The sequence below is a fragment of the Enoplosus armatus genome, chromosome 15 (genome assembly GCF_043641665.1).
Source record: "Enoplosus armatus isolate fEnoArm2 chromosome 15, fEnoArm2.hap1, whole genome shotgun sequence".
NCBI lineage: Eukaryota > Metazoa > Chordata > Actinopteri > Centrarchiformes > Enoplosidae > Enoplosus > Enoplosus armatus.
This window is the reverse complement of record NC_092194.1, coordinates 14,846,001-14,870,286: the sequence shown is the minus strand read 5'-3', so window position 1 is coordinate 14,870,286 and position 24,286 is coordinate 14,846,001. Positions and strand designations below refer to the sequence as shown.

The 24,286-nt window shown below is 43.0% G+C and overlaps 1 protein-coding gene across 1 annotated transcript in view; it reads right to left on the bottom strand.

The window, feature by feature from the left end:
• Positions 1-113: 113 nt before the first annotated feature.
• Positions 114-24,286, bottom strand: part of pcnt (pericentrin) — a 35,226-nt gene continuing 11,053 nt past the window's right edge. The window contains exons 17-62 of the mRNA XM_070920043.1: positions 24,091-24,202; positions 23,701-23,827; positions 23,321-23,440; positions 23,148-23,226; positions 22,804-22,908; positions 22,220-22,331; positions 22,072-22,112; positions 21,840-21,974; positions 21,460-21,706; positions 21,208-21,358; positions 20,317-20,770; positions 19,976-20,173; positions 19,785-19,856; positions 19,008-19,112; positions 18,573-18,725; positions 17,709-17,855; positions 15,463-15,623; positions 15,112-15,284; positions 14,682-14,863; positions 14,440-14,602; positions 13,969-14,211; positions 13,250-13,482; positions 12,963-13,070; positions 12,680-12,700; positions 12,063-12,299; positions 11,780-11,953; positions 11,434-11,586; positions 10,687-10,866; positions 9,552-10,577; positions 8,347-8,517; positions 7,970-8,159; positions 7,410-7,744; positions 7,195-7,297; positions 6,415-6,587; positions 6,052-6,327; positions 5,718-5,875; positions 5,251-5,380; positions 4,262-5,053; positions 3,906-4,112; positions 3,554-3,772; positions 3,163-3,389; positions 2,990-3,069; positions 2,761-2,902; positions 2,520-2,641; positions 1,146-1,301; positions 114-609 (exon numbers count right to left, since the gene is read on the bottom strand). Coding sequence (XP_070776144.1) covers positions 566-609; positions 1,146-1,301; positions 2,520-2,641; positions 2,761-2,902; positions 2,990-3,069; positions 3,163-3,389; positions 3,554-3,772; positions 3,906-4,112; positions 4,262-5,053; positions 5,251-5,380; positions 5,718-5,875; positions 6,052-6,327; positions 6,415-6,587; positions 7,195-7,297; positions 7,410-7,744; positions 7,970-8,159; positions 8,347-8,517; positions 9,552-10,577; positions 10,687-10,866; positions 11,434-11,586; positions 11,780-11,953; positions 12,063-12,299; positions 12,680-12,700; positions 12,963-13,070; positions 13,250-13,482; positions 13,969-14,211; positions 14,440-14,602; positions 14,682-14,863; positions 15,112-15,284; positions 15,463-15,623; positions 17,709-17,855; positions 18,573-18,725; positions 19,008-19,112; positions 19,785-19,856; positions 19,976-20,173; positions 20,317-20,770; positions 21,208-21,358; positions 21,460-21,706; positions 21,840-21,974; positions 22,072-22,112; positions 22,220-22,331; positions 22,804-22,908; positions 23,148-23,226; positions 23,321-23,440; positions 23,701-23,827; positions 24,091-24,202 — 8,937 coding nt within the window. The 3' untranslated portion in view covers positions 114-565. The remainder of the gene's footprint in view (positions 610-1,145; positions 1,302-2,519; positions 2,642-2,760; positions 2,903-2,989; positions 3,070-3,162; positions 3,390-3,553; positions 3,773-3,905; positions 4,113-4,261; positions 5,054-5,250; positions 5,381-5,717; positions 5,876-6,051; positions 6,328-6,414; positions 6,588-7,194; positions 7,298-7,409; positions 7,745-7,969; positions 8,160-8,346; positions 8,518-9,551; positions 10,578-10,686; positions 10,867-11,433; positions 11,587-11,779; positions 11,954-12,062; positions 12,300-12,679; positions 12,701-12,962; positions 13,071-13,249; positions 13,483-13,968; positions 14,212-14,439; positions 14,603-14,681; positions 14,864-15,111; positions 15,285-15,462; positions 15,624-17,708; positions 17,856-18,572; positions 18,726-19,007; positions 19,113-19,784; positions 19,857-19,975; positions 20,174-20,316; positions 20,771-21,207; positions 21,359-21,459; positions 21,707-21,839; positions 21,975-22,071; positions 22,113-22,219; positions 22,332-22,803; positions 22,909-23,147; positions 23,227-23,320; positions 23,441-23,700; positions 23,828-24,090; positions 24,203-24,286) is intronic.

The following is a 24,286-nucleotide window of genomic DNA, read 5'->3' as shown; positions in this document are numbered from 1 at the left end:
CATGACAATCAAACATCTACTGTGGGTTGTTTCTTGAAGAACTTTCATCGAGCAAAAAATGACCTCAGAGTGTACACTTAAATTATGAGAGCTGCCACAAAATAAACCCAGTCTGTTTGGTTTGTAAGCACACATTTAAAATATTTATCAACTTTATGGTAGAAACATAGATAATACAAAAAACACATATGGTTCACCTTTATGCAATAATGCACTCACTAGCTACGTTGATCATGGATTTCCAGTACAAAACCAGTGCAAATTCGGACACATGTACAATCAGTCCTATTTACATACAGTAGCACAAGAGGGTATAAAATATTAGTAGAAAAATAACCAACAGCACTATTTAAAACATTTGTTCTTGCAACATCTCAAGCGTGACCTTCAAAATACAGAGAATAGCAAAATTACAATATAAAATATTGAAAAATAATTTATGTGCTCATAAAAATCACGTCATCCAAAAATTCAACACGTGATATTCCTTTCTACATAGTTCTACACGGGTGTATAAGGCATGGACAGTTTTGGAACGATATGCAGAGAAGAGACATTCATTCTTTCAGTGGTCGAACAACTTCGGGTCGGGCTGGAGAACAGACGAACCTGATAGGACAGACACAAAAAAGACAAAATATCAGACAAGGTGGATAGCATCCAGAGATTCGTAATACAACATTCGTACCTAAACTATGATAAAGTTAAAAACAAAAACACAGTGATGGTCTGACTTGTATTTCTTTGAGTGAACATTTTGACCAAAGCCAGAATCCAACTGGCTGCTGTCAGTAACTTGGGTAACGGAACATTTAATGTTTTATCAACTGTGCATTTGTTTTAAAATAACATTTGTTAACAAAAGTATATGTCTTGAATTACAACTCTGAAATAATGTATGAGCAAACAATAACTTTTGCAATAAAATATATAGTATAAATTATACATGAGCAATCTGCAGAAATTAACATGAATTAGCATCAATATAGGAGCATCAGAAACATGCAGGGCATGTACGTTTCAGACCAGAGTGTTGCCACCTCTAATGTAACGCACTCAGTGACTGATGACAAGTCAGCACCTGTCCTGAGAGGTGCATTGTGCTTTATTGTTTGGCGGAGTGAGTAGGTTACACTCACACTCACCTGGACCATTCAGGTAAAGGGGCGACAAGCAGCTCAGGTACAGCCACGTCCTATTCTCCTGCAGCCAGCGCTGCCGATAACCAATCATATCAGGGGAACAGGCTGACTGTATCCTCCTTTCCTCTTTAGGGGGTAGGGCTAAATGAGTCTTGCTTACTAGGTTGGGAGACGATAGAGCACACAGGTTTTGCGTGATTTAGTTAACATGCTGTTTTGCAGGAAGTGTTGGGCCAGCCATCACAAAATCAGAATGACTTGTCTTGTACTGAACTCTGTAACCAGCAGTGCATTCTCTGTGTGCGTTTCTCAGATGAACGGGAAAAACACTTCCTGGAAAATGAATGACCAAATTAGGAGACATGCATCTAATGCTGGGATCAGACTACACAATATTTTTGTCTTTTGATATAGTCATTGTGTCAGATTAGGCCATCAGAGTCATAAAGACTACACGTTGGAACTCGACCTTTCATAGCTTGAAGTCTCTCAACTTGCATGACATACAGATGTGATCGTAAGCTGCCAGGGACCGATATCACTGTTCCACCTCACAGCACACACACCAATGTTTGTGCATAAACACGGTTTTATGTAGAACCGTGAACCTGATAGTGGCAGCGAATGTGAGCTCTTTTACATTCCCAGTCATTAGAAAGACAGTGTAGAGAGGTTCAAGTCACACCCATGTGTGTGGTTAATTTGGTATAATGCTCTTGACTCAAAGGGTGAAAAAGACATAATTCCTCACTGCCATGTTCACAGTTGTTCACAGAAAAGTGTCTGCGAACACTTTAGGGCAGTGTCACGGAGCATGATGTAGACGTTGTTCTAAAATGCTAGTGCTGCTTTGGCTCCGTTGTCCTCCGCTATGACACTAAAAAGTGATAAAATTAGACTGTTGCACCTGACTCTTTTTTGTTCTGGCCATTACCGGGTTGATATTGTGTGGTCTGATCTCTGCATAAGAGCTATAAAACATAAACCCAGTGCCCTGTAACATCTCCCAGTGTGATATCACTTGCTACCCAGAAGAAGTTGTGCTTGTTAATTAGGCTTATTGAGTGGGATGCCTTGTGGGTACCATCACTAGTGCAATTTCTGACCTAACTGCACACTGCTCACAGTACTGTCTTGTACAACCAATCACTGATAAAATATCAAACAGCAGGGTGCAATGAATGAAAGCCAGGAAGTGAAAGTGCCCCAATCCTTTAACTGATGACTGAACCCAGTGTTGACCTTACACCCTGTGTTTCCAGCGTGCACCAAATTTATGACAGCTTTTTAAAATGTCCTCCACCATGGTGCCTTCAATTCCATCTTTTGTACTGAAATGCACCTTGTTTCACCCTACTGTTAAGTAACTCTGCTCACCTGGCTTGGCTCCCACCAACCGTTGCTGGACTTTCTCTAGGTGGTGGATATATTCTGTCAGGGATCTCTCTGGATCCTGAGACGTTCCTCCTGAATGTCCCAGACTGGTGCTGGAGCACGACCTGAGGAAAGAAGAAAGCTCATTGATGAAAAATGACTTTAATTCCATTAAAATATTAGTGAAGACTTCCACTTCACAATCTTAAAAGTTGATTAGTCTTTGCTGAAGCGGAGCACGAACCTGTTGTGCAACCTGAAGGGTGATTTGGTGGGTGGAACGAGAGCGGACACTGTGTCTCTGTGGACGGCACTGCTGTCTCTGTTTGGTGGGGAGTCGTAATTTAATCTCGGCTGTTGTTGCCTTAAAACTTCACCTTTGGGCCCTGTAAGAGACATCAAGATTAAAAATCCACCCACTCATAGACGGTGAAGTGATGTGTATTATCATAATATGTGTTCACTGAGCTGACCTGGAGCGTGGCAATTGACAGTCCCAGATACAGATAATCTTCTGATCGCTCTTTGCCATTTCCTGGTCAGGAACCTCATTCTGAAAAACAAAACAAAACAGTGTGTGATCAGTTTTATCCATACACACAGCCGAGCTAACTCTTAAATCTTTACATCCTGGTGGGCTCCCTACCTTGAGACAGCAATGACAACTCGTACAGCAGCCCTAAATCGTCCGAGGGGTCTGCGCTGGGAGGAGAGTGGGGGCGACGGCCGTGCCCCCATATGGGCAATGAGACACAGTGTGGCCTGCTCGCACTCCTGGAAACCTCCCAACAGCAGCAGCAAATAACGTTTCTGGTACACCAGAGCTTTCCTGAAGCTCTCAGCACGCAGGTAGCGCTCATATAAACGCTGCACCTGCAAACCAATAAACAGATGTGTTTTATAGCAGCAAAACAGTAGCTGTTCAAGTTTGCCTAACAACATTAACCAACACTGCATTTCAAGCCTATTTTTACAATTAAGACAACAAATAGTAATTAAGCAGGTTGGATATGTATGTGCATGCGTTTCCTACTGACCCTGCTGTTGCTGGTCACATCATTGATGGGTCTATTTTCAGTTTCTGTGGCGACCTTAGCGAGCTCATTCTCGGTGCGCCGCAGCTGCCGCTCCAGGCAGGTGAGTCTATGTTTGAGGGTGGCTCTGTCCTGACTCAGTGAGGTGATACGCTCCGTCAGCTCCGAGTTTTCCTTCAACAGCGTTTCCAGCAGATTGGGAGACAGCGGCATGGACGGCATCTACGGTGAGAAAAGTACATTCATTTTACAAACTAGTACAGCAAGTTTACATTCCTGTATTACCAACATCCAACAGTAATAAAGTATAGGGGTCTGTGGCATGGCAGTGTTCATGTAATAACCACTTGTGTACCTGCTGGTTCTGTTGTGTGCTGCCTGCCTGGAGGTTACTTTGGGGCTGCTGTGAAGATGCAGCCTTGTGTTGTTGCTGTTGCCCTGCGGTTCGTCCAGACAGCCTCTCAGCAGCCATCTCTCTCTCCTCTCTTTCCAGCTCTGCCAGAGTGCGCTGCAGCTCCTGCATGCGCTGCTGGTCCTGTTGTCTCAACAACTCCAACTCGCCCTAAAGTCAGACATGTTCATAAGGCAGTGTGATTGTGTGTATCCAAAATGATTTCAATATATCCAAAATAAGTGTATTACATTTGTGAAAGTAGTGAGTATAGAAGTAAAGAGTAAACAAGTATAAGAAGTAAGTTGATGATATTTTACCAGCTTGTTATTGGTCCTCTCTTGTCGTCTCTCCCTCTCCATCTGCTCTTGCCTCCCCTTCCTCCTCTCTCTCTCCCACTGCTCCTCCCTCTCCCTCTCCTTGTCCTTCAGTAGACGCAGTCTCTCCTTCAGCTCAGCCAGTTCCACCCCTTGGCGTCTGGACCGCTCTCGCTCCACCTCTAAAGCGTGGCTGGCTTCCTGTTTCTGCTCCTTCAAGGCCTCCGTAACTACACGATGTTGGGTGGCTGCCTCCTGCTGCCTCTGCAGATCCTCCCTCCTTATTCTGTCCTCCTCTTCCCATTTCCTTTTGCTGTGCAGTAGCTCAGCCCTCAGTTTGTCCATTACAGCTGCCAGCTCCTCCCCCTGCCTTCGCTCCTGCTCTAGCTGGTCGCGCATGTCCGAGATGAACTTCCTGTCTCTGGCTGCATCCGCCTCATGTCTGCGGTTGAGTTCATCCACCTGCCTGGCGCAACGGTCTCTCTCTTCATCCAGCTTCCTGTGAGCATCTGCGAGCTTAGAATGAATTTCTGTTGAGCGAGATTCTGCCTCAGTCAAGAGGCGCTCCAGACGAGTCTTTTCTTGCAAGTTGAGCTCCTGTTGGTGAGCAGAAAGCTGGTGTTCATCTTCTAGCTCCTTCTGGGTGTCATTTAGGCGTTTCTCCAGCAGCACACTGCGGGACTGTTCAATCTGAAGCTCCCGTCTGAGGTTGCTGCAGGCTACCCTCTCCTGCTCCACCTGACCCTTCAGAGCCATGACCTCTGACCTCTGCTGCTCAGAAGACACTTGCACAGCCTGGAGAGGGAAGAGGAGGGTCATCTTTCAGAGTTTAAAAAAGGGAAAGCTCAAGTACGCTCTGGTACACACTCTGGATTCTCAGTGAGAAACTCAGGAAATGTAGATTATACAGAATTTATCACGTGAGCCGTGTACTCACAGTTATTCCACACTTATATTATATTCACTATGCATGTTTTTAGTCCTCGTCTTACCCCTCTCCTTTCTTCCTCCTCTTTTTCCTTGCGGAGACTCAGAGCTCTCTCCTGCTCCAGTTGTTGTTGAAGCTCCTGGACTCTGGTCTGCTCCCTTCTCAGCACTTCCTCGCCCTCTTCTACAGCCAGCCTGAAGAAAAGCACAATTTTAACCTTATTTTTCAGCACTTTTGGGGGTACATGAAAGCATGTTTGTGTGAGTGTGACAGAAACATGGTGAAGAGAGGGGAAAGTTCATACTAGCAACACCAATACAATGTTATAACAATACATAATACGAGACTATTTGGAAAAAAATAAATAAGACTGTTTTAAGTTTTTTGAAAAATGATAAAAGATCAAATAAACCACTTAAATACATTGAATGCACAAATTTAGCATACAAAATTTAACGACAATAAATTGCTGATTTTACCCAACATGAGTGACATATTATACAAAAACAGATTAGTGTGTGTGAAATATACCTCAGTGACTGTGTTTTGTTCTTTTGCTCTTGCTGAGTGTCATGAGCACATTTCAGTTGTTTCTGGCTCTCCTCCAGCTCTGCCCTCAGTTGGGACTCAACCTGTCCATCAGTCCGGCGCTGATCTCTGTGCCAGGCATCATCACCTCTATAGTCACTCTGAGGAAGAAAGAAGGAAGTGATCAGCACAAATACTCAATAGAATCAAGAGAAAAATTCAGATCGAAGTTGAATCTCTAAAATGAAGGAACTTGCAATTTTGTATACAAAGACTGGCGATCATGCATCCTTTCACTAGATGATTGTAAAGTCTCTTTAAAACCACAGAAACTCACTTGTGTGTGACTCTGGGCCATTCGACAGAGCAACTCTCGCAGAGCAATCACAGTCTCCTGCAGTGCCCTCTTCTCCTGCTGCCAGCTCATGGGGGGGTTGGAGGATAATTTGTCCTGATGGGCCAGTAGGGTGGAGTTATCTTCAGAATGATGCTGCGTCTGACTCAATGAGAAGGCTTTTAAGTCGGAGACATGAGGCTGGGTTGAGGAGGTGGCACGACGTTGGGACAAAGTAAGAATTCGGCAGCTTTCTTGGTACACTTTCTTCAACAGACCCTGCAGAAAGACGGAGAAAGAAACTGAGTAAAATTTAGGCTTAATGTCAAATGAATGGAATTACTGCCAAGCATAAATGAAGCCTACCTGAAGCTCAGGTGACAACAGGTCATCGCTGTAGCTCATGCTGCCGGCAGCACTATCTGTATTAACTGTGGGGTTAATTCCTCGACAGCGGAGATACTCCACAAACTGAGCATCCAGCCTTTCAGTCTGTTCCAGCTCCACTCTCAGCCTCGCACCCAATTCTGAACTCACATCTGAAGCACAAGGAGAGAATAGAAGAGTTAAGTAGAAAGACCAAAACAAACACACAGTATTAAGTATTATCTTTGTAGCCAAAGCCTGACAACTTATTTTTCTGCAACATTAAGCTCCATTTTCTCCAAAAACTATTAAAAGACACATTAATAAGCCACACAGCTGCACTGGGTCACATGTTTTCTTGTCAACATGGACACCGTCGTTTATTTTGAGTCCATCTAACATACACCGTCCTGCTGACATAAATACCCCCCAACAAAATGCACTATTTAGTTTTGTGACCAGTTATGTAAGTTTCGGTAGGAATCAATAGGCTTCAGGCTGAATGCCACAGATTTGGGAAGTCGGAAAGTATTTAGTTATAGTAGTTAAAACATACAGTGCAAAACACAGTCAGAGATGTTTCTAGAAGTACTAAGTCTAGGCTATTAGTCTTGCTTTATATTCTTCAAAACATTTCACCTCTCATCCTAAAAAGGCCTTTTCAGTTCAAAGTTAGTCCTGTTGCCTTGACGTAGCACTTCTAGATATACTATGACCCGGCTGAATGAAAATCTTCACCGAAAATCATAAAACCATCAAGCTTAGTGAGGCAATACTCACTGCTGCCATATCCATCACTGGCCCATTCTGGTGCAGACAAAGAGGAGGTGGAGCCAAGAGGAGATGGAGGTGCCGTTAGGTCAAGTCCTTCTAACTCACGCACCTACGAAAAAAATGATAAAAATGTAAACAAATCTTTAACCACATCTGACTTCAGGGTTAAGATAAGTCCAAAAGCTTCTTACAAAGCACCTAAAAAGTGTTAAAGCACATACTCTGTCAGTGTCCAGTGAGTCGAGCATAGAGAAGTTGTCAGACACCGACACGGAGCCTGGGGAGTGGGTACTCTGTGTGGCTGGATCTGGTGTGATGGTCCTGGAGTGTGGTGGCTCCATCGCAACCCTGGGGGAGGTCTTGACGTGGGGGAGATCCAGGCCTGTGCTGTTCAGAGCGCTGAACTCAGATAGACGTGAGCCGAGAACAGAGGCGTGGAACCGCTCTGGGATTCTGTCTTCTGAGCATTCGAGTCTCCTTAAAACCTCAGGAGAGCTCAGAGAGGCTTCATCATGAGAGACACTCACAACGTCCTCAAAAGCTCTGCGAGAAACATCTGACAGATGAAGAAAATTGTCATTATGTGCATGTAAGAAATGTTCACTAGTAGACCAACACTATATTCCTAGTAAAATAAAATTACAGCAGCTCATTACATAGAGACAGATCAAATAGACTTAATTACTTCTATGTACGTTGGTGTGAATGTGCCATTGGACTGTACAGAATCTGAAAATATAAAACACCAGAGTATATGTTTCAAGCATCATTAAGAACTCACCCTTCTGTGGGTATCCTTGTTGGTGAGGAAGTGTGTGCCGCTGATGACAGTGTTGTCTGAGCTGCTGTAGTTCTCTTTGCCGATAGGCCAGTTCCTCTTCCTGTACTGCCAGGTCTTCTTGTAGATCTTTAAGCTCCACCTTCAGCTGCTGGTTATCAGTCTCCAGGTCTACTAGGGAACGGTCTTTGGTCTAACAAGACAGAAATAATTAAAATACAGCCGTCAACCTCACTTATGATGCTAAATCCAGTACTGCCACAGTTTCAAATCACACAACAAACAGTGGATCTGTACAGAAAGAGCAAAAGGACTGACAGATTAACTCCCGCAGCTATGCAACTTATATCTGATATTCTGTAGTTGTCATATATTCCCACCTGTCCTTCCTCATGTAGTTTCTCAGCCCTTTCTGTACTGGTACTCAGAGCCTGTTTCACCGCAGTCAGCTCCGCCCTCAGAGCCTGATGATCTGCCCTCAGGCTGGAGAGCTCAGCCTCCCTCTGTCTCAAGGCAGCGTCTGCTTTAGCCAGAGTCACCTCTGCATGGGTCTGAGAAAAGAGAAGAAAACAATTCTTATGAGCAGCTAGAATGAAATCATAGTGCCTTTCTAAACTAGTATACTTGCATCCTTGCATCTACACACATATTGCAACTTTATTTTGTTCACAATTTTTCCTGGAAAAACTTCAACTACTGTTTACACAAGAGCAACAACAGATGACTTCCTTAGCAATTTAAACAGAAATTTAACAAGTACCACACGTAATGTATCAAATTCAGTCATTTCAACCTACTGCTTCAAACCTCTTTAGAACAGTATAACAAAGATGGCTACATTTGCTAAAAACAACTATGAACTCATCAAAAACAGACTGCAAAGACATGCAGCAGCCCAGCAAATGCATTACAGTCTCCATGTTTTCTCTTCGACCACCAACTTCTCCTTACCACATCCTGCCAAGGAAAGACGTAAATAAATAAAAAATAATGTGCATCAGAGCTTTAAAAGCAACGGCTAACAAAGATTTTCCTCCTGCTTCCTCATTTTAATATCACTTCCTCCGTGTTAGTAAGATTCTGCTGTCTCGGGAGTGACGCTGTGATGACGTGTTACCGCAGTTAACTATAACCAGATGTGATCTTGCCTGCAGTCGCTAGCAGAGCTGTACGCTAGCAAAAAAGCAGCAGCAGCAGCAAGGTATTTCCTGTCTGAACATGGGGCCTGTTGAAGCAGGTTTATCCAAGTTATCTGAATTATTTTGCTGAGTAAAAGCCAAGACCTCCCTCCAAACCTGGAGCATAGAAAGACTTGTTTTCCGGTTTTTCTGACCAGATTTAAGACCCAGTCAGTACTTTTTTTGACCACAGACACTTTTAGTAATGTATACTCAGAGACATAATTACAGTTTAAAAGACAGTAACTGAAAATAAAGGTCTATTATTTTCTAGATATTTATTCCCTTTATGGGAAGTGACAGGGAGGTTGCAATACTGTGTTTGAATTTTTGGTTTACGTTTGCATCTTGGGTTGTGCTTTTAAAATACTGTAAACAATACAGTTGACCTTGTAGCTGACACTCACCAGCACTTCCTTTTGAGCCTCTTCTTGACTGGTGTCCTTGTCATTGAGCTGAACTGTCAGGTCCTGGATACAGGCTCTCATTGAAGTCACTTCCTGCCTGAGACTTTCAATTTCCTCCTGGAGTTTCCTCTCCCTTCTCCTCAGTGCCTCACGTTCAGCAGAAAGCTCTCCCTTCACAGTCTCAAGGGTTTTGATCTTTGTCCTTTCCTCAGCAATCAGCTCCTCCATGTCTACCACCTCGGCTCTTCCCTCCTGGACTTGTCTCTCGAGAGTGAGACTGGTTTCTCTGAGGACTTCCATTTCCATCTTCATCTCCTGCTCCTTTGTTTTTAGAGTCTCGATCTCGCTCGTGCTCTCCTGTTCTTTCTTTTGGAGATCCATAATCAGAGAGCTGAGGTGGGCGTTCTTCTCATGCAGGGCAATCTTCTCTTGGGCTTGAATTTTGCAACTGTCCCTCTCCTCTTCAGACAGTTTCCTCTTCTCCCTCTCCTCTTCAATCTGAGCTTTGACCTCCTCCAGCTCAGCTTCTTTGACGGCGAGGAGACCTTGGAGTTCATCTGCCTTCTCCCGCTCAGCTTTCAGCCTCTTTCCGAACTCCTCCCCATGTCCTCTGTACTCTTCCTCCTGGGTGAGCAGTAATCGCTCCAGTCCCTCTTTCTCTGCCACCGCAGTCTCCAGCTGGCTCTGAAGGGCCTTGAGACGAGATCGAAGGGAACGAGAAGAGGTAGAGTGAGTCAAACTGAGCTCTTGCTTCAGGCTGTTCGGCCCTCCCCTCCTCTCCTGTTCCTGGATGGTATAGTGGTGAGGTTCAGGGCTGGGAGCTGGCGAGGGATTGATGCTGTCGCCATCCTGAGAGTCACTGACTTCATGCAGGTTGGGGCCTAATGTGGCGAGCTCTGCCTGCAGTGTGCTGATGACCTCATGAAGTCGCTCCTCTTCTTCCTGTTTGTCCTCACGCACTCTCATGACTTCAGACTGAAGGTGTTCCACCTGTGAGCGCAGATCCTCAAGCTCAGCCTCCAAAACCTTTTTGTGAGAAAACAAAACAACCAGACAATTTAATTTTTTCTCTTGGCCTCATCAACTATGTCTACTTACAACTGTCTGTAGCTATTCTATGTGTAATTATTCTGACCTTGTTGTCCCCGGTGTTCTCCAACTCCTGTTCCAGTCTTTGGATCTCATTGTTGAGGTGGTCGATCTCCTGATTTTTCTCCTGGAGTAATGCTGAGGGGAGCGTCTCCTCATCTGCATCCTCCATCTCCCTTTGTTCCTCTTTCTCCTCCGTGAGTATGGTGAGAGCAGACACATTCTCCTGCAAGCAGAGTTGCACATACCAGTTAAATTATAAGTTTATGATCCCTACTTAAATGTCTATCCTGAGGGATGAAACGTAAATAATCCATTTTGTCCAGTTCTAATACTTACTGACAAATATATCCTTCTGGGCTCTCAAGTTGAAAGTAATTTTCTCCTTTACATAAATATTGTCCAAGTCAGTTCATCACTAGGATATTTATTTCTTCAGCTATTTCTTATGGATATCTTACAAGCCTCCAATGGTATTCTCAGTAAGTATTTATCCCTCTTCCTCCATGTTACTTAGGTAGATTAGCCAAAAACTAGAAATAATTTGTTTCAAAGAGAGTTTTCAGGATGCTATGGATTTCAGCCCAAAATGGAGGCACAGAGGGACAACTCCAAAATATATGCAAGACTTTGAGAGTTTGAGATTAGTCAATGATTTGAAAAAGACATCTTTATGCAGGGACACAGAAAGAACAAATAACACTCTTCCAGCAGTCTGTCTAAATATCACTTTCTTTATTTCACTTATAATGCAGCTAAATAAAATTTGGTATGAAGACTAAGTAGCACCTACCTTCAGGGCAGAAATCTGTTCTTGGAGCTCATTAACATGAGCTGCATTCTGATTGGTCAGTAGCTCCAGCTGTAGGGTGAGGTGTTTGAGTTCAACCTCTTTGATGCTCAAGTCCCTCTGCACATTCTCCAGTTGGCCAAGCAGGACCTCGACCTAAAAAGACACAACATTACTTATCAAATAAAGACTAAAAATGAATTGAAAATTCTATAATTGCATCAGTTTGTTTGTTATAGTGGGTTAAAAAATATTGAGCTTTAAGACATCTCTAGTCTTGTGGTGGCTTTTAAAAGATGGATCAAGCCCGCATATCCATGCACTCAGCTTTGCATATAATCCTACAGACCTCTTGCTCTTTGCTCTGTAGGCTCTGCTGAGCAGTGTCCAGAGCATCCCTAAACTCCTGGGTGGGGTCACGTGTGTTGTCATGGTAACAGTGTCTCGTCTCATCCACTTTGGACTGCAGAGCGGAGATCTGGAGCCTGTTGGACAGCTGCTGCTGCTCCAGTGCCTGCTTGTCCTGACAAATGCAAGTACATTCATGAGAAAAAGAGCATTCTGGTGCACATTGGCATCGAGAGTGATTTCAAGTTTACATGCAGGACAATGTTCAGTATGTGTTTTCTTACTTGTGTGAGCTCCTGTTCTCTCAACTTTGCTCTGTGGAGTTCTTGCTCCAGTTGACTCGTAGATCTATTACTCTCAGCACTGTTAAGCAGTGCTTGCTCCAGCTCTCTGATTCGCCCAGCTAGCTTGTCGATCTCCTCATTGCGTTCAGCAAGATCGCGCTGGGCTTGCTGATTGGCTGCGAGCAAGGAGGCATGGTCCTCTGTCTTGTCTTTGATGACAGCTTGTAGACTCTCCACCTGCAGAGACAGAAGGGACAACATTTTGGATAACAAGTTTCTAGAGTTTGAAGTAGCAGGAAGGGATTTGCAAAATAAAAACGACATAATTTGTAGATAAATAAGCCATTCCAGATCTGCAGCCGCTGGTACCAAAAACTGAAGTTAAGCCATTCCAGAGAGCAGTGACATGGAGATGAAAGACAAACGAAGTGCGAAACAGAAGCAAATGAATATTAGCAAACGGACGATGAAATGGGAATGAATGTAGAACTTACGACAAGCACATATAAGCACTAAGAATGAGTCTATGGATGATTGCACGGAAATAATGATGTACAATACACACCATGCACAAGAGTCAGAGGAGCTAAGAGAAGTGTGCTAGTTAGAGTTCATACCTGCAGAACCAAGTCCTCAAACTACAGCAATCCATTCAGCACAGGGATAAACAAAGAAAGTCAGGCTCAGTGGCAAACAATGCATTCATCACTTCAACCGCTGTAAGTACTACTACGCACACTTCAGTTAACTGGTTCATAATCCCATCAGCAATGCATTAGACACTCGTCACAAAAAACACACACAGCAAATGCAACGCACTTTTAACATCTTTATCTAGAAACAGAAGCATTTTGTATGGTATTGTCCTGTTGAGAAATATTATAGATGAATGGGCCTCACCCTGTGTCCTTTGTTATCCACGCAGGCTGTCTGTCTGAGTTGGGCCTCCAGCCTTCGGATCTCCTGCTGGAACTCGTCTCTCTCGTGTTCACGCTCCACAGCCTGCTCCTGTGTGCACAGGAACAAATTATGTGAAAGATTGTGTCCGCTACATTAAACAGCAACACGCGAAATTGTCTGTGACACTGTCAAATAACACTGACGTGAGAATGCAAGATCATACTTGCAATTCTAAGACAACTTCAAATGAAAGGGACAAATCTAAAATAAGGGATAAAAAGACTCACCTCTATAAACTGCCGGTCGTGTTTCAGCTGTTTCTCGAGTGCTTGGACGCGCTGGTTGAGGTCTTCGGTGTGGGTCTTGTGGTGCTGCTCTGTCTCCAAGCCCTTTGTTTCCTGCTCATCCAGCTCTCTCTCCAGGGCCCTGAGGCGCAGGGACAAAGAGCTGTGGTCCTTCTCTGCCTGCCGCTGCAAGTCTAGCCTATCCTGGGCCAAACGCTCCGTCTCTGCCAGTAGAGCTTGAAAAATAAAAGTGGAGGGTTAGGGCATTTGTTTCAATGTTAATACATACACAGAATAATTTAAAGGAATAAAAGCTATAAGAGAGGGGTTAAATACACTATTACACATACTGTGCCTTTCATCCAGAAAGGGCACTGAATGCATTCTCTAACAGCTCTGAACTAGAATGTTGTTTAAGAGGTAAAATGACACAGCACTCCAAAAGCCTTTGCTGCAAGCTACTGGCAATGGCAGTGTTATAAAACAGCAACCTCACACAGCACTGCAAATATACTGCATATTCACCCCCACCCCCTCATCACACACAGTCATACTCCACTCTGACCCACAAACCTGTATCAGGATCTAAATTGAGCCAATGGCCTACGGAGAAAAGACACATCTGAGCACAGACATTATATAAGTGCGTGGTCAAGCTCACTAAAGAGGTCATGTAACATTTTATGCAGACAGAGACATTATTTCATGATTTCTCCGCTCACCCTTCTCCCTCTCCCCCAGACCAGAAGAGAGATGCTCCTTCTGGCGCAGGAGAAGTGCATGCTCCTCACTGAGCTCCTGATGCTTCAGTCTGAGGCTGTCCAGCTCTGCGGTGAGACCCTGCATCTGGTGCAGCTTCACCTTCAAATCCTCCAGCTCCTCCACGAGTCTCTCCTCTTGGGCCTCCTTCTGCTGCAGAGACTCCTCTAGGACTGCTTTCTCAGCCACATAGCCATCCAGAAGCCCTGAGCACATCATTCAAAGCCAAAATGTTTATGTGAAAGGGGGGAAAGAAAACACACACACACACACCATCAGAAATAGCTGAGTTATGTTTAAATTTCAGTGCAAGTGGTGAAATTGGAGCATAGGCAGAGTAGCAATGCATGTTAACAGTCAGTGGATTAACTACTGTAACTTGGCAGTATTCGATGAGTCAAGTGAAGCAGAGAAAACGAGGATGCAGTGCTCACCCTCTGCCTTGTGGAGTTCCAGCTGGAGTTGACTCTTCAGCTTTGCCTCCTGATCGAGCTGCTCCAATAGGAGCTTGTGCTGCTCAAGGAGATGGGCGGAGTCTTCTCTGCCCCGAGAGAACTTCTCCTCCAGAGAAAGGTGCACGCCATGAGTCTGCTCCAGCTGAAGAAAACAACCATGATTATTAGACAACTAACAATACTATAGATCAGAAAGGTCAATGGGTCTATACATCCTTTACCTGTGTGTTGGCCTGGTTGAGCAGCTCCAGTAGTGTGTCAACAGTGTGACGCAGTCTGCTGCAGGCATTCAGAGCGGCTTCTTCTCCCCCAGGACTGATCTGAGTATCTGAAACCAGCAGGCTCTCACAGAGCAGCTGGGTCAGCTCCAGGTCACCTGAAGAAAAGTCTGCAACTGAAATACCTGAGAAAAGAACAAGTCAAAATTAATTGTTGCACTGATTCAAGTATTTAAATTGTACATATAAAAAAAGCCCCTTGATCTCTGAAGAACTGGATCTATCCATTTAAAATCATATCCATATATATCTGTATGAGATATGTATCTCAAACAAAAACCTGTGAACTAGACCGAGCTAACAGAAACACAGTTCGCTGTCATTAAAGCATAACATGCCCTGAAACTTCAGAATGAATCTGACACCAACAGACCTGATTCTTGTGCAACTCTGTTCCCTGTTGAGCTCCTCTGTTGGGTCACCTGCTCAGATGTTTTGGCTCTGGCACTGATCTTCTGTCCAATTAGGTCTTCTGTTGCAATGGTGCTGCGAATCATCTCAATCAACACCTTCCTCAGCTTTTCGTTGGCCTGGTGCAGTTTACCTCTGGGAAAGTACAGGACTATGCTGATAATATGATTTGCTACATTTAACACATTGTCTCAATTTTTCCCCCATTCAAGTCAAAACAGAAGTTCAGAAACAAGAACTTTCCAGGTTTCTAGCATTAACTGATGGCTGGTGTTTATTCCTCACAGTAAAGACAGACATAAACATCACTTACCTCTCCTCCTTAGCAGTCTGCAAGTCATCAGTGAGCATCTTTAGAAGGTTGCTTCCCTCCTGACTCTCTCGATCCCTTCGTTGGAGGAGAGTGTCCAAAGTCTCCATCTCTGAACTCTTCCCTTTTAACTCTCCCTGCAGACAGCCGACCTCTGCTCGCAACTGGAGAAATGGACACAGAGGATAGCTTCTTAATTCTACCAACACTTAACAACAAACCTCTCTCTGCCTGCCCCTCTCCCACCCGTGCTATGGCTTCTTTAAAAACGACCCATGTGAGCAAGTAAGTGCCAGAGAGAAACAACAGACTGAAAACTCAGTCAAAAAGTACAAACCCAAATTAATCAACCAAAAGGTTTAAACTCAAATGAACCAACACATGACAATGATCGTACATTTTCCCCTCTTCCATCTGTCCTATTAAATGTTTAAAACCTACCCATGTGTGCAACTTCGTGCGAGAGGAGAGAGAAACAGCAGATTGAAGTTCAAACCAAAATTAATCAATTCAACACCTCAAAAGACTGGCTTACTGCCAAAGCATCACATAGTCTCCAACACAACAGATATAACAAAATCACATGTCCACCAACATCCTATCAGTGCCAGGAGCGTGACAAAACCAGAAGGCATGTTGTGCATTCAAAAGCAAATCAAAACCAGATGTTGACGGTCAGAGAAATCCACCTTATCCACAGACGGTAATCAGTAACATTACCCAAAATACATCTGCTGTAAGACAAAAACACATTCCTCCTCCTTTAAACCAGCCTAAAGCGTACATACACACACATACTGACTGTAATCATCGGGCATACTTGGCAGAGGTACTCCGGTTAAGTGCCAAGTCAGTGTGGGATTGAGGCGAGCCAACTTCTGGATTCACTGCTGCACTTTCTCTCAGAAGAGCCTTTACCAGAGTTCACTTCTGAGTCTGCCAGTCATTTTTCTTACCATTCGTTCCTCAACCCCTTCGTTCTCTCCCTCTCCTTCCACCACATCTTCCCTCTCTTTTCCCTTCTCCCTCCCGCCTCCTCCCATCAAACACGTCTCAAGCAGCCACCTGCCTCAACAAAACAATGCTGTTGCCCTGACAACAGCACCCTCCCAACCTCTCTTAAGCGTCCTTTTGCTAACCTCATGGGGGTCACGTGTGTGTGTGTGTGTTTTAATATCTCACTATTAAGAGCCAAGCCAGGCCGTTACCATGGAAACAAATGTATACATACATGACACACATTTATTCCGACAGTGCGACAACATTTATTATGGATTTACAGAATTAGTAGAATATAAATATATATAAGTATAAATAAATGTGTGATTTCAGCTGTTTTTTGGAAACAGAAATTTTGGCTTTAGGGGTTATAGTAACTACCTTGTTAGTAACCAAGTAAACGATTAACATAAAAGTTTCAGTATGCTTCACATCTCCAACAGACAAAATTAAATTTTAGCTCCAATGACTTTTAACTGAACAGAATATAATTAAAGAAAGAGACCAAAATACCAGGACTATAATTGATTTTTTACATGATCATCAATCTGCCAATTATTGTCTCAAATTAGTCTTTCAGTCTAAAAAAAGAAAAAGTCAATCACAATTTCCTGAAGCCCAAAGTCTTCAAATGTCTTATTTTGTCAGACCAACAGTCCAAAACCATAAGATATTCAGTTTAACATCACATAAGACCAAGAAAAGCAGAAAATCTCCACAACTGAGAAGCTAAAATTAGGGAATTTTAGACATTTTTGCTTGAAAAATTACTGAAAAGATTAACCATTTATCAAAACATTATTATACATTATACAATTGACCAATGATTAATCAACTGATCATTTCAGTTCTACTGCACACTTCAACCAAGAGAGTATGACCACACAACAGACACACATATACACCCACACACACCAGATTAGTGTGGTGATTCATTGATATGATAATCTCTTTAACAAGATGTAATCCTACGCAAGGAAAATCTAGCCTATGGATGCTGTGCCTTAGCAATATTTTTCCCCCGCTCTTAATTCCCAGACCTTCTATTTTCTACTGGCCTTCACTTTCTACTGTACGTCACTAACTTCTCATTTATCTCATTGATTTTGAACCACAACACTCCTGACACAACACATTTTTCTCAGGCCTGTCTAGTCTTGACCCTAGCAAAGTGAAGCTGCAGGTGTCACCCTATTCAATATTTCCATTTGCACTAAGAACATAACAAAAATTGTGTGTGTGTCTAGTACCTGTGCCACCACAGCGTCTAGCTGCTGCAGTTGGGCAGTCAGCTGGCTCATTTTGCTTGTGTAGCTCCGCTCCTTCTCTTCCTGTTCAGATGTGAAGCTCCGCCTCAGGTCCTCAAGCTCCGCCTGCTTCTGCTCTTCAAACTCCGTCTTCAAAAGAAAGCAGCGATGTCGGTACATCAATTAAAAGATATAGATCGCCATCTTAAAAAGCTGCAGCATAGTGTAGGTATTTGTTCTTCTGCTACAGAGATCTCTGACCATGTCTCACTGGCTTATGGCTGACGACTGGCTTGCACATTTCAGATGGTCAAAAGCCAAATGTCTGAAAAAAAAAGTACCTTCAGCCTTAAAACCTTCTGCATCAGAGGATAAAAAGCTTACATCCATCCCATTTAGCCACAATTCAGATGGCAGCAGCACAAATACATGCACAGCCCAGTGGCACACAGATTCAGAGAACAGAGAGACAGACGGACAAGAACACTTCAGCATATATGATGGCGGGATTATGTGGAAACTGGGTTTGAATAAAGCTCCAGTGGGACAGAGTCCAAGGGAAAGAGCTATCCTGAGGAATGAACTGGTGCAGCTGGAGCTTAGAGAGGGCAATGCCACAACACGCATACACACAACAGCTCTCCATAATCCAGAGTTATTACATAATGATGTTTCAAACACGCACTCAGAGTCAAATAAATACACTTTAAATAAAAATATATATTTTTTCAAATTTTTCACCTAAAATGAATGACATGCAACATGGCTGCCTCTATGGTGTTCAAATATTCCATAGCCAAAGGCTGCCTCAAAGCTATCCACTCCGTCCTCTTTTTCCTCATCACTCTTCGGCATCTCCTCTTTTACCTTCAGTTGATTAATTCTGTCCTGCAGTCTCTCCTCTGATTGGACTTTGAGGAGCTCCACCTCTTCCACGAAGTGCTGACGTTGCCTTGATGACTCCTCTTCAAGCTCCCTGCGACATGCCTCCAACTCTCGCGCAGAGACACCCCTCAACTCCTACAGCAGACACGTATTTGTTCAATAATATCCAGTTGGTCAACTGCTGACATTCATAGAGCTTCTCAGAAAAAAATCCAAAAAAATACTCTGTGCCTCTGCAAACAAATGCACCATTATAAAGGATGAACAATAACTCTGTGTAATCCCTTCTCTAATGGGTTGTAAGAGCCATAGAGACAAGAACTCTACTGAAAACCATTAAAAACAACTAGCCAAGCAGAGCACTAGATGTTAATTCACCCTGTAAAAGACACAGACACTATCATGCTTAACACACACCTGTAGCTGGAGTTTGTGCTGTTCGATGAGTTGCTCCTTCTCATCAGTGTAAGTACGTGAGAGCTCCTGAAGAGCAGTGCTGTGTTGTTGCTCTAGTTCTAAAACCTGAGAAAACGCACAGGATGCAAAGATAAGGAGTGAACGGTCAACATTAATCATAAAGGAGGTTTTCTGTGCATGTCCATAACACTTCTTTTGTTATGATACGAGTTATCGAATTGCAATGCAACAACTTAACTCTAAGATTCACTTTCAAAAGCATTTAAGGAAATGTATTTATTGAATGTATTAACGCCAGCAAAGGGGTTTGCTATATGGATAAAATCCTCTATCACAGATGAGCTGTAATGTCATTGTGATGTAATGTGATGTCATTTTATATTGCATTAACAATAACTATTAAAAAACAGCCAGACAGATGGTTTTGACAAATCCAGTGAATTAAATACCAACCAATTTAAGGTACTAAAATCCTAAAAATCCAATACTGCCATAACATAGTGCTTTGAGCTTTGTCTACAAAGGTCAAATACAACCAGAGATTTATAGAATATTGGCTCACAGTCAATTAGTGGGAACCTCTGTTTTGCTGAGACTAGATATTGAATTCAGAGAAATCAAATTTTTGCCTCTGATCAGTTAAAATAAAATCACAGAAAAATTTATATTTTCCATTTATGTCAGCATTTAGACCAGTGTCCTCATGAGAAGACACTTTGAGTCTCTTTTTAAAGAGATTAGAAATCCAAAGTAATGTAGTGATAACTGGGTAAGTACCTGCTTCTTAAGGGTCTCCAGGGCTTTGCAGTGTCCAGTATCTAAGGCCTCTTTCTGAGCAGCCAGCTCAATCTGAAAGAGCATATCATGAATTAAAAAACATTTAGATGCTCATTGGTTGAATGATAATTTAATTGATGACCGTATACCAGATGTTAGTCAAAGGTCCACCAACCATCTCTATGTCTCACCTTGTGAACGTGGCTGAGCTCTGCTGCCATGGCACTAAACTTCTCTATGTGCACCTGAGCCAGCTCTTTCCTCAGTTCCTCCCTGATGGACAGCTGCTCTGCAGCATGGCGCTCCAGTATCTGCCTGTGTTCTGAATTCTGCTGATTCAGGTCTCGATGATGCCTCTCTTCAAGTTGCACCATTTCATCACGTAGTGTCTGATGAAAAAGAATGTCATTCAAAACTACTTACAAACTGAGAAACCCTTAACAGCAGCAGTATCGAGTACTTCAAAAACAATTTCAAACATTGCTAACGAAAGGCTTGACATTATGCTTTACTTGATATTGAGTGTCCTTACTTGCACTTCCTTCAGGTATGTGGCCTCCAAAGTGTCCATATTGCCCAGCATCCTCTTTTCCAGTTCATCCCTCTCTTCCTGGTGTTTGCGAGCTAACTCAGCTTCTAAAGCCTCCAGCTGAGCCTGGTTGGTCTCCTGAAAGAGGGCCTCTAGACTTTCAATGTCTGCCTTTCGTTTGGCATTGAGGACTGCCTCCAAGGCAACAAGTTCAGTGTTGTGTTTGGATTGAAACTCAACAGCCATAGCTGCAAGCTGATCGCTGTGACTGGCACTGAGTGAATCTAGTTGTGCTTTGTGTTTGGCTTCCAGTGTGTCCATCTCTTGAGAGTGCATCTTTAGTACTTTTGCTCTCTCATGTTCCAGCTCAGTTTGATGTTTGTTCTTTAGCTCTGCCAGAGAGATTTCATATTTTTGGGCCAAACTCTGCTCCAACACTGCTTTTTCCTCTTGGACACTGAACACAGACAAAAAAAAAGTACCACAAAACGTTAAAAACAAAAGCATTTTCAAGGGTCCTCAAGATGAAACTGGAGGCATTTTTGATCGATTTAAGGACAAACACCAGTCCCAAGTGACTTGGGGTAGTGTAGAATATTCAGTTTTCAGATCATGATAGCAGCACTGGAGCTGTACAATAATTGTCACAACTATTTAAGGGGACTGTCCATTTTTCTGTAGTTTATCATAACCTACACTGCTGAAGCGGTTGGTCAATCAACAGAAAATTAATCTATTAGTCGTTTTTCAAAGATTTGCCGATTTCCAGTTTAACTGTAAATTGAATACCTTTGTCACAAATACAACCAATTTGGAGATTAAATTGTCAATGACAAACCATTGACCTCCAGCTACAGTCCAGACTTGAGGATGTTGAGCCTCGATATAGCTCACCTCTCTTGGGCTTGGCGTAGCCGCTCCTCACCCTGCTCCTGGAGGAGAGCAGTGAGCTCCTTGATTTCTGTTGCCATGCAGCGCTTTGCTTTTTGCCGCTCACTGTCATACTGGGCCTCCAGTCTCTGCCTCACTATTAGGACCTGTGGGCCTAAAAGACAAAAAATGTGTTACAAGCTCATGGAGAACAATTATTTAAATATATTCCATTTCAAAAACTGACTGAATGTGTCTTTCAAAAAATTATCTTACTCTCATCGTTGTCCAGTGCAGCCTGTAGAGACTTTAACTTCTCCTTCTCCTCATGAAGAGCTTTTTTAAGTTGTGTCCTCTCCTTCTCCGTCTCTCTGTCGAGGTCTGACCTCAGACCAGAGAGCTCAGCTTCATGCTTCTCTTGGAGCTCTTCTCTCAGCCTCTTCATTTCCTCCTGCACATGCTCCCTCTCTTGTTTCAGAGCTTCCTCAAGATGAACAAGCTCCTCAGCAAACTCCTGCTTTAACTGTAGGTGTTGGCAGGAATATATAAATAAGTAACATGGTTGAAATTCCCATCTTGTATTGTTAAATCTGTGTTTCGGCAGAGCCATCAGTGTATTTTTTACCTTTATGCATGCAGGCTTGTATATTCTGTACCTTTTGTGTATTCCTTTGCGTTTCGGCATCATGTTGTTTATTCAAGGCAGCCAGTCTGTTCTCCAAGGTGTGAATGATGGTCATCCTTGTCTGCAGCTCCTCAGTGTGACACCACATCCTCTGGTCAACCTCAATCTAATTAAAAATCACCATAATCTTGCTTTATATAGCCCATAAACACAGTGTGTAATTTGTTGTCGTTTGTATAGATTATCTGATCATCTTTTCTTACCTCAACCTGCCTTGCTGCCTCCAAACGAACTCTGGTAAGCTCTGTGATAAATATATATATAAGTTATTTCACTTTAATTTCAAACAACTTCTCAGTATCAAATTGGCATTATGTTTGTATTTCATAATATATAGAATGTGTGAAGCACCTTGTAAGTGACGATCAGAAAGTTTGGCTCTGAGTTGCTCCAACTCCAGTGCATGACGAGTCTTCATATCCTGCAGCTCTTCATAGTAGTGGTCAGTGAGGTCTGAGCGCACCTAATGTACAAGGAATGATATAAAAACAAGTAAGTGAGAGAATAAAAAGGGGCTAGTATACTCAATCAGAAGTGCTTTCCAACATTGGATTAGGGGGTGCTATGTCTGATCATTTCTGTAACATTCCAAAACAGACAATCCGACATTTACAACCTCTTTACACCTTGATTGACCAGCTGTGCGGAGGTGAGAAAGGAGCCAGGGTTCGAACTTTTCTCTTTAGCTGTTTTCTTCCATTTTTGATACAACTATTTCTGTCACTTTTTATGTGAACAATATGAATGCCATCCAGGAGAGACTGACCGAAAATGTGCACCTTTATCATATTTAAAACAATATCGTGTCTCTCCCCCACTTGATGACGGCAGGCTTTTCACTCTTAGCCTTCGATTAGTGCTTTTTTTTAGCTTCTTATTCTGTTTTTGTGGAAATGGAGGCTTTAAGAAATTGGAAGACTGAGTTTGAGTCTGACCTGCTGCAGCTCTTCCTTCAAGGAGAGAGCCATAGAAGATCGTAGATTGGCAAGCTCCATTGAGTGTTTTTCCTCCAGCTGAAGGCACAAACTGTCAAGCACTTCCTGGATGGGACATAACATCATGTTTACGATACCTTGTGATCAAGATCACAAAACTAATGCAGCCGAAATGTGCAGAACATTTTTCTCCACTGTTTTGTGAAAACTGAGCTGGCGATTTTTCTATTAAGCAACTTTGACAGTGACAAAATTCAAACCACATTTATTAGCATATGTGACATGTGTCAGCAGGGCTTCAAAATGTCTTATATAATAAATGTTTTCACATAGTATGTGCGCACCTCATGTTTCTCCAGTTTGAGGCCAGTACCAGAGAGCACATGATCCTTTTCCTCTTCAGCTTGCCCTTGAGATGTGAAACTGAAACAGAGACCACAGGCACAGATATTAAAAACAATTTTATCCAAGTTTGTAGCACATGTATCTGGTCTTACATACGGACCTACTAGCATACCTGTCATCTGTGGTTTTAAGCACAGATTCCTCCAAGGCACCTTCCACCAGCCTCAGCTGGAGCAGAGCAATTTCCTCTCTGTAGTTCTCCTCTGTTACCCGCAATCGCTGCTCAAAGTACCTAAAGGACGATGAGGGTAAAGGATGTATAATTTGCATGGGGTCAGTGAAAGGGTAGGAGGAGGAAATCTGACAGATAATTGACAATTGCAGACTGGCCCATACAAGGCATGCTGTGCAAACCACAGATAAACAACCAGAGTTTGAATATCAAACTAAATATCACATCACATGGACAAACAATGGAGGTTAAGACTTCTGTGAGAATAAATGCATCAAGAATGTGTTTGTGTGCCTACATGGCTGTTTGTGCTCTCATACCTCCTCAGGCTTTCCAGCTCAGCCTCATTCTGCTCTTTGATTTCCTGTTTTTGTACATTAAACTCTGTCTTTAGGCGCTCAATGTCATCCACACGAGACGAGCGAGCGAGCAGCTGCTCCTTCAGCTCTGTGAGAAAATAAGGTAGACAACAAAGACAGAAAAAGGTCAGAACACAGGAGCTAGAAATAAACACATGCAGTGGATGTCTGAGAGTACAAGTTTTTTTCCTCTGTGTGCCATATCACATCACAGACAGCAGCCATTGTTAATATAGCAACATGTTTCATACACTTTGTACTTGAGAAGTTTTGAATATCTTAACTAAGCACTTAATGCATCAGAAAATACAGCACAGTCAAGCAGATGTCAGGCTGGTGTTTCAATTTCACCTCCCAACTCTTGGCGACTAGTCCTCATGTTCTCCAGCTGGGTCCACAGCTGACCTACTTCTTGTTCTGAGCTCTGTTTTAGCAAGATCTTCTCCTCCTGCAGGCGCAAAACCTGTTTCACAGAGAGGAACAACAAAACGAACTGTAAAATGTCCTTTTGTTTTATAGACGGGTGCTAACTGAGTGAAATGTCTAT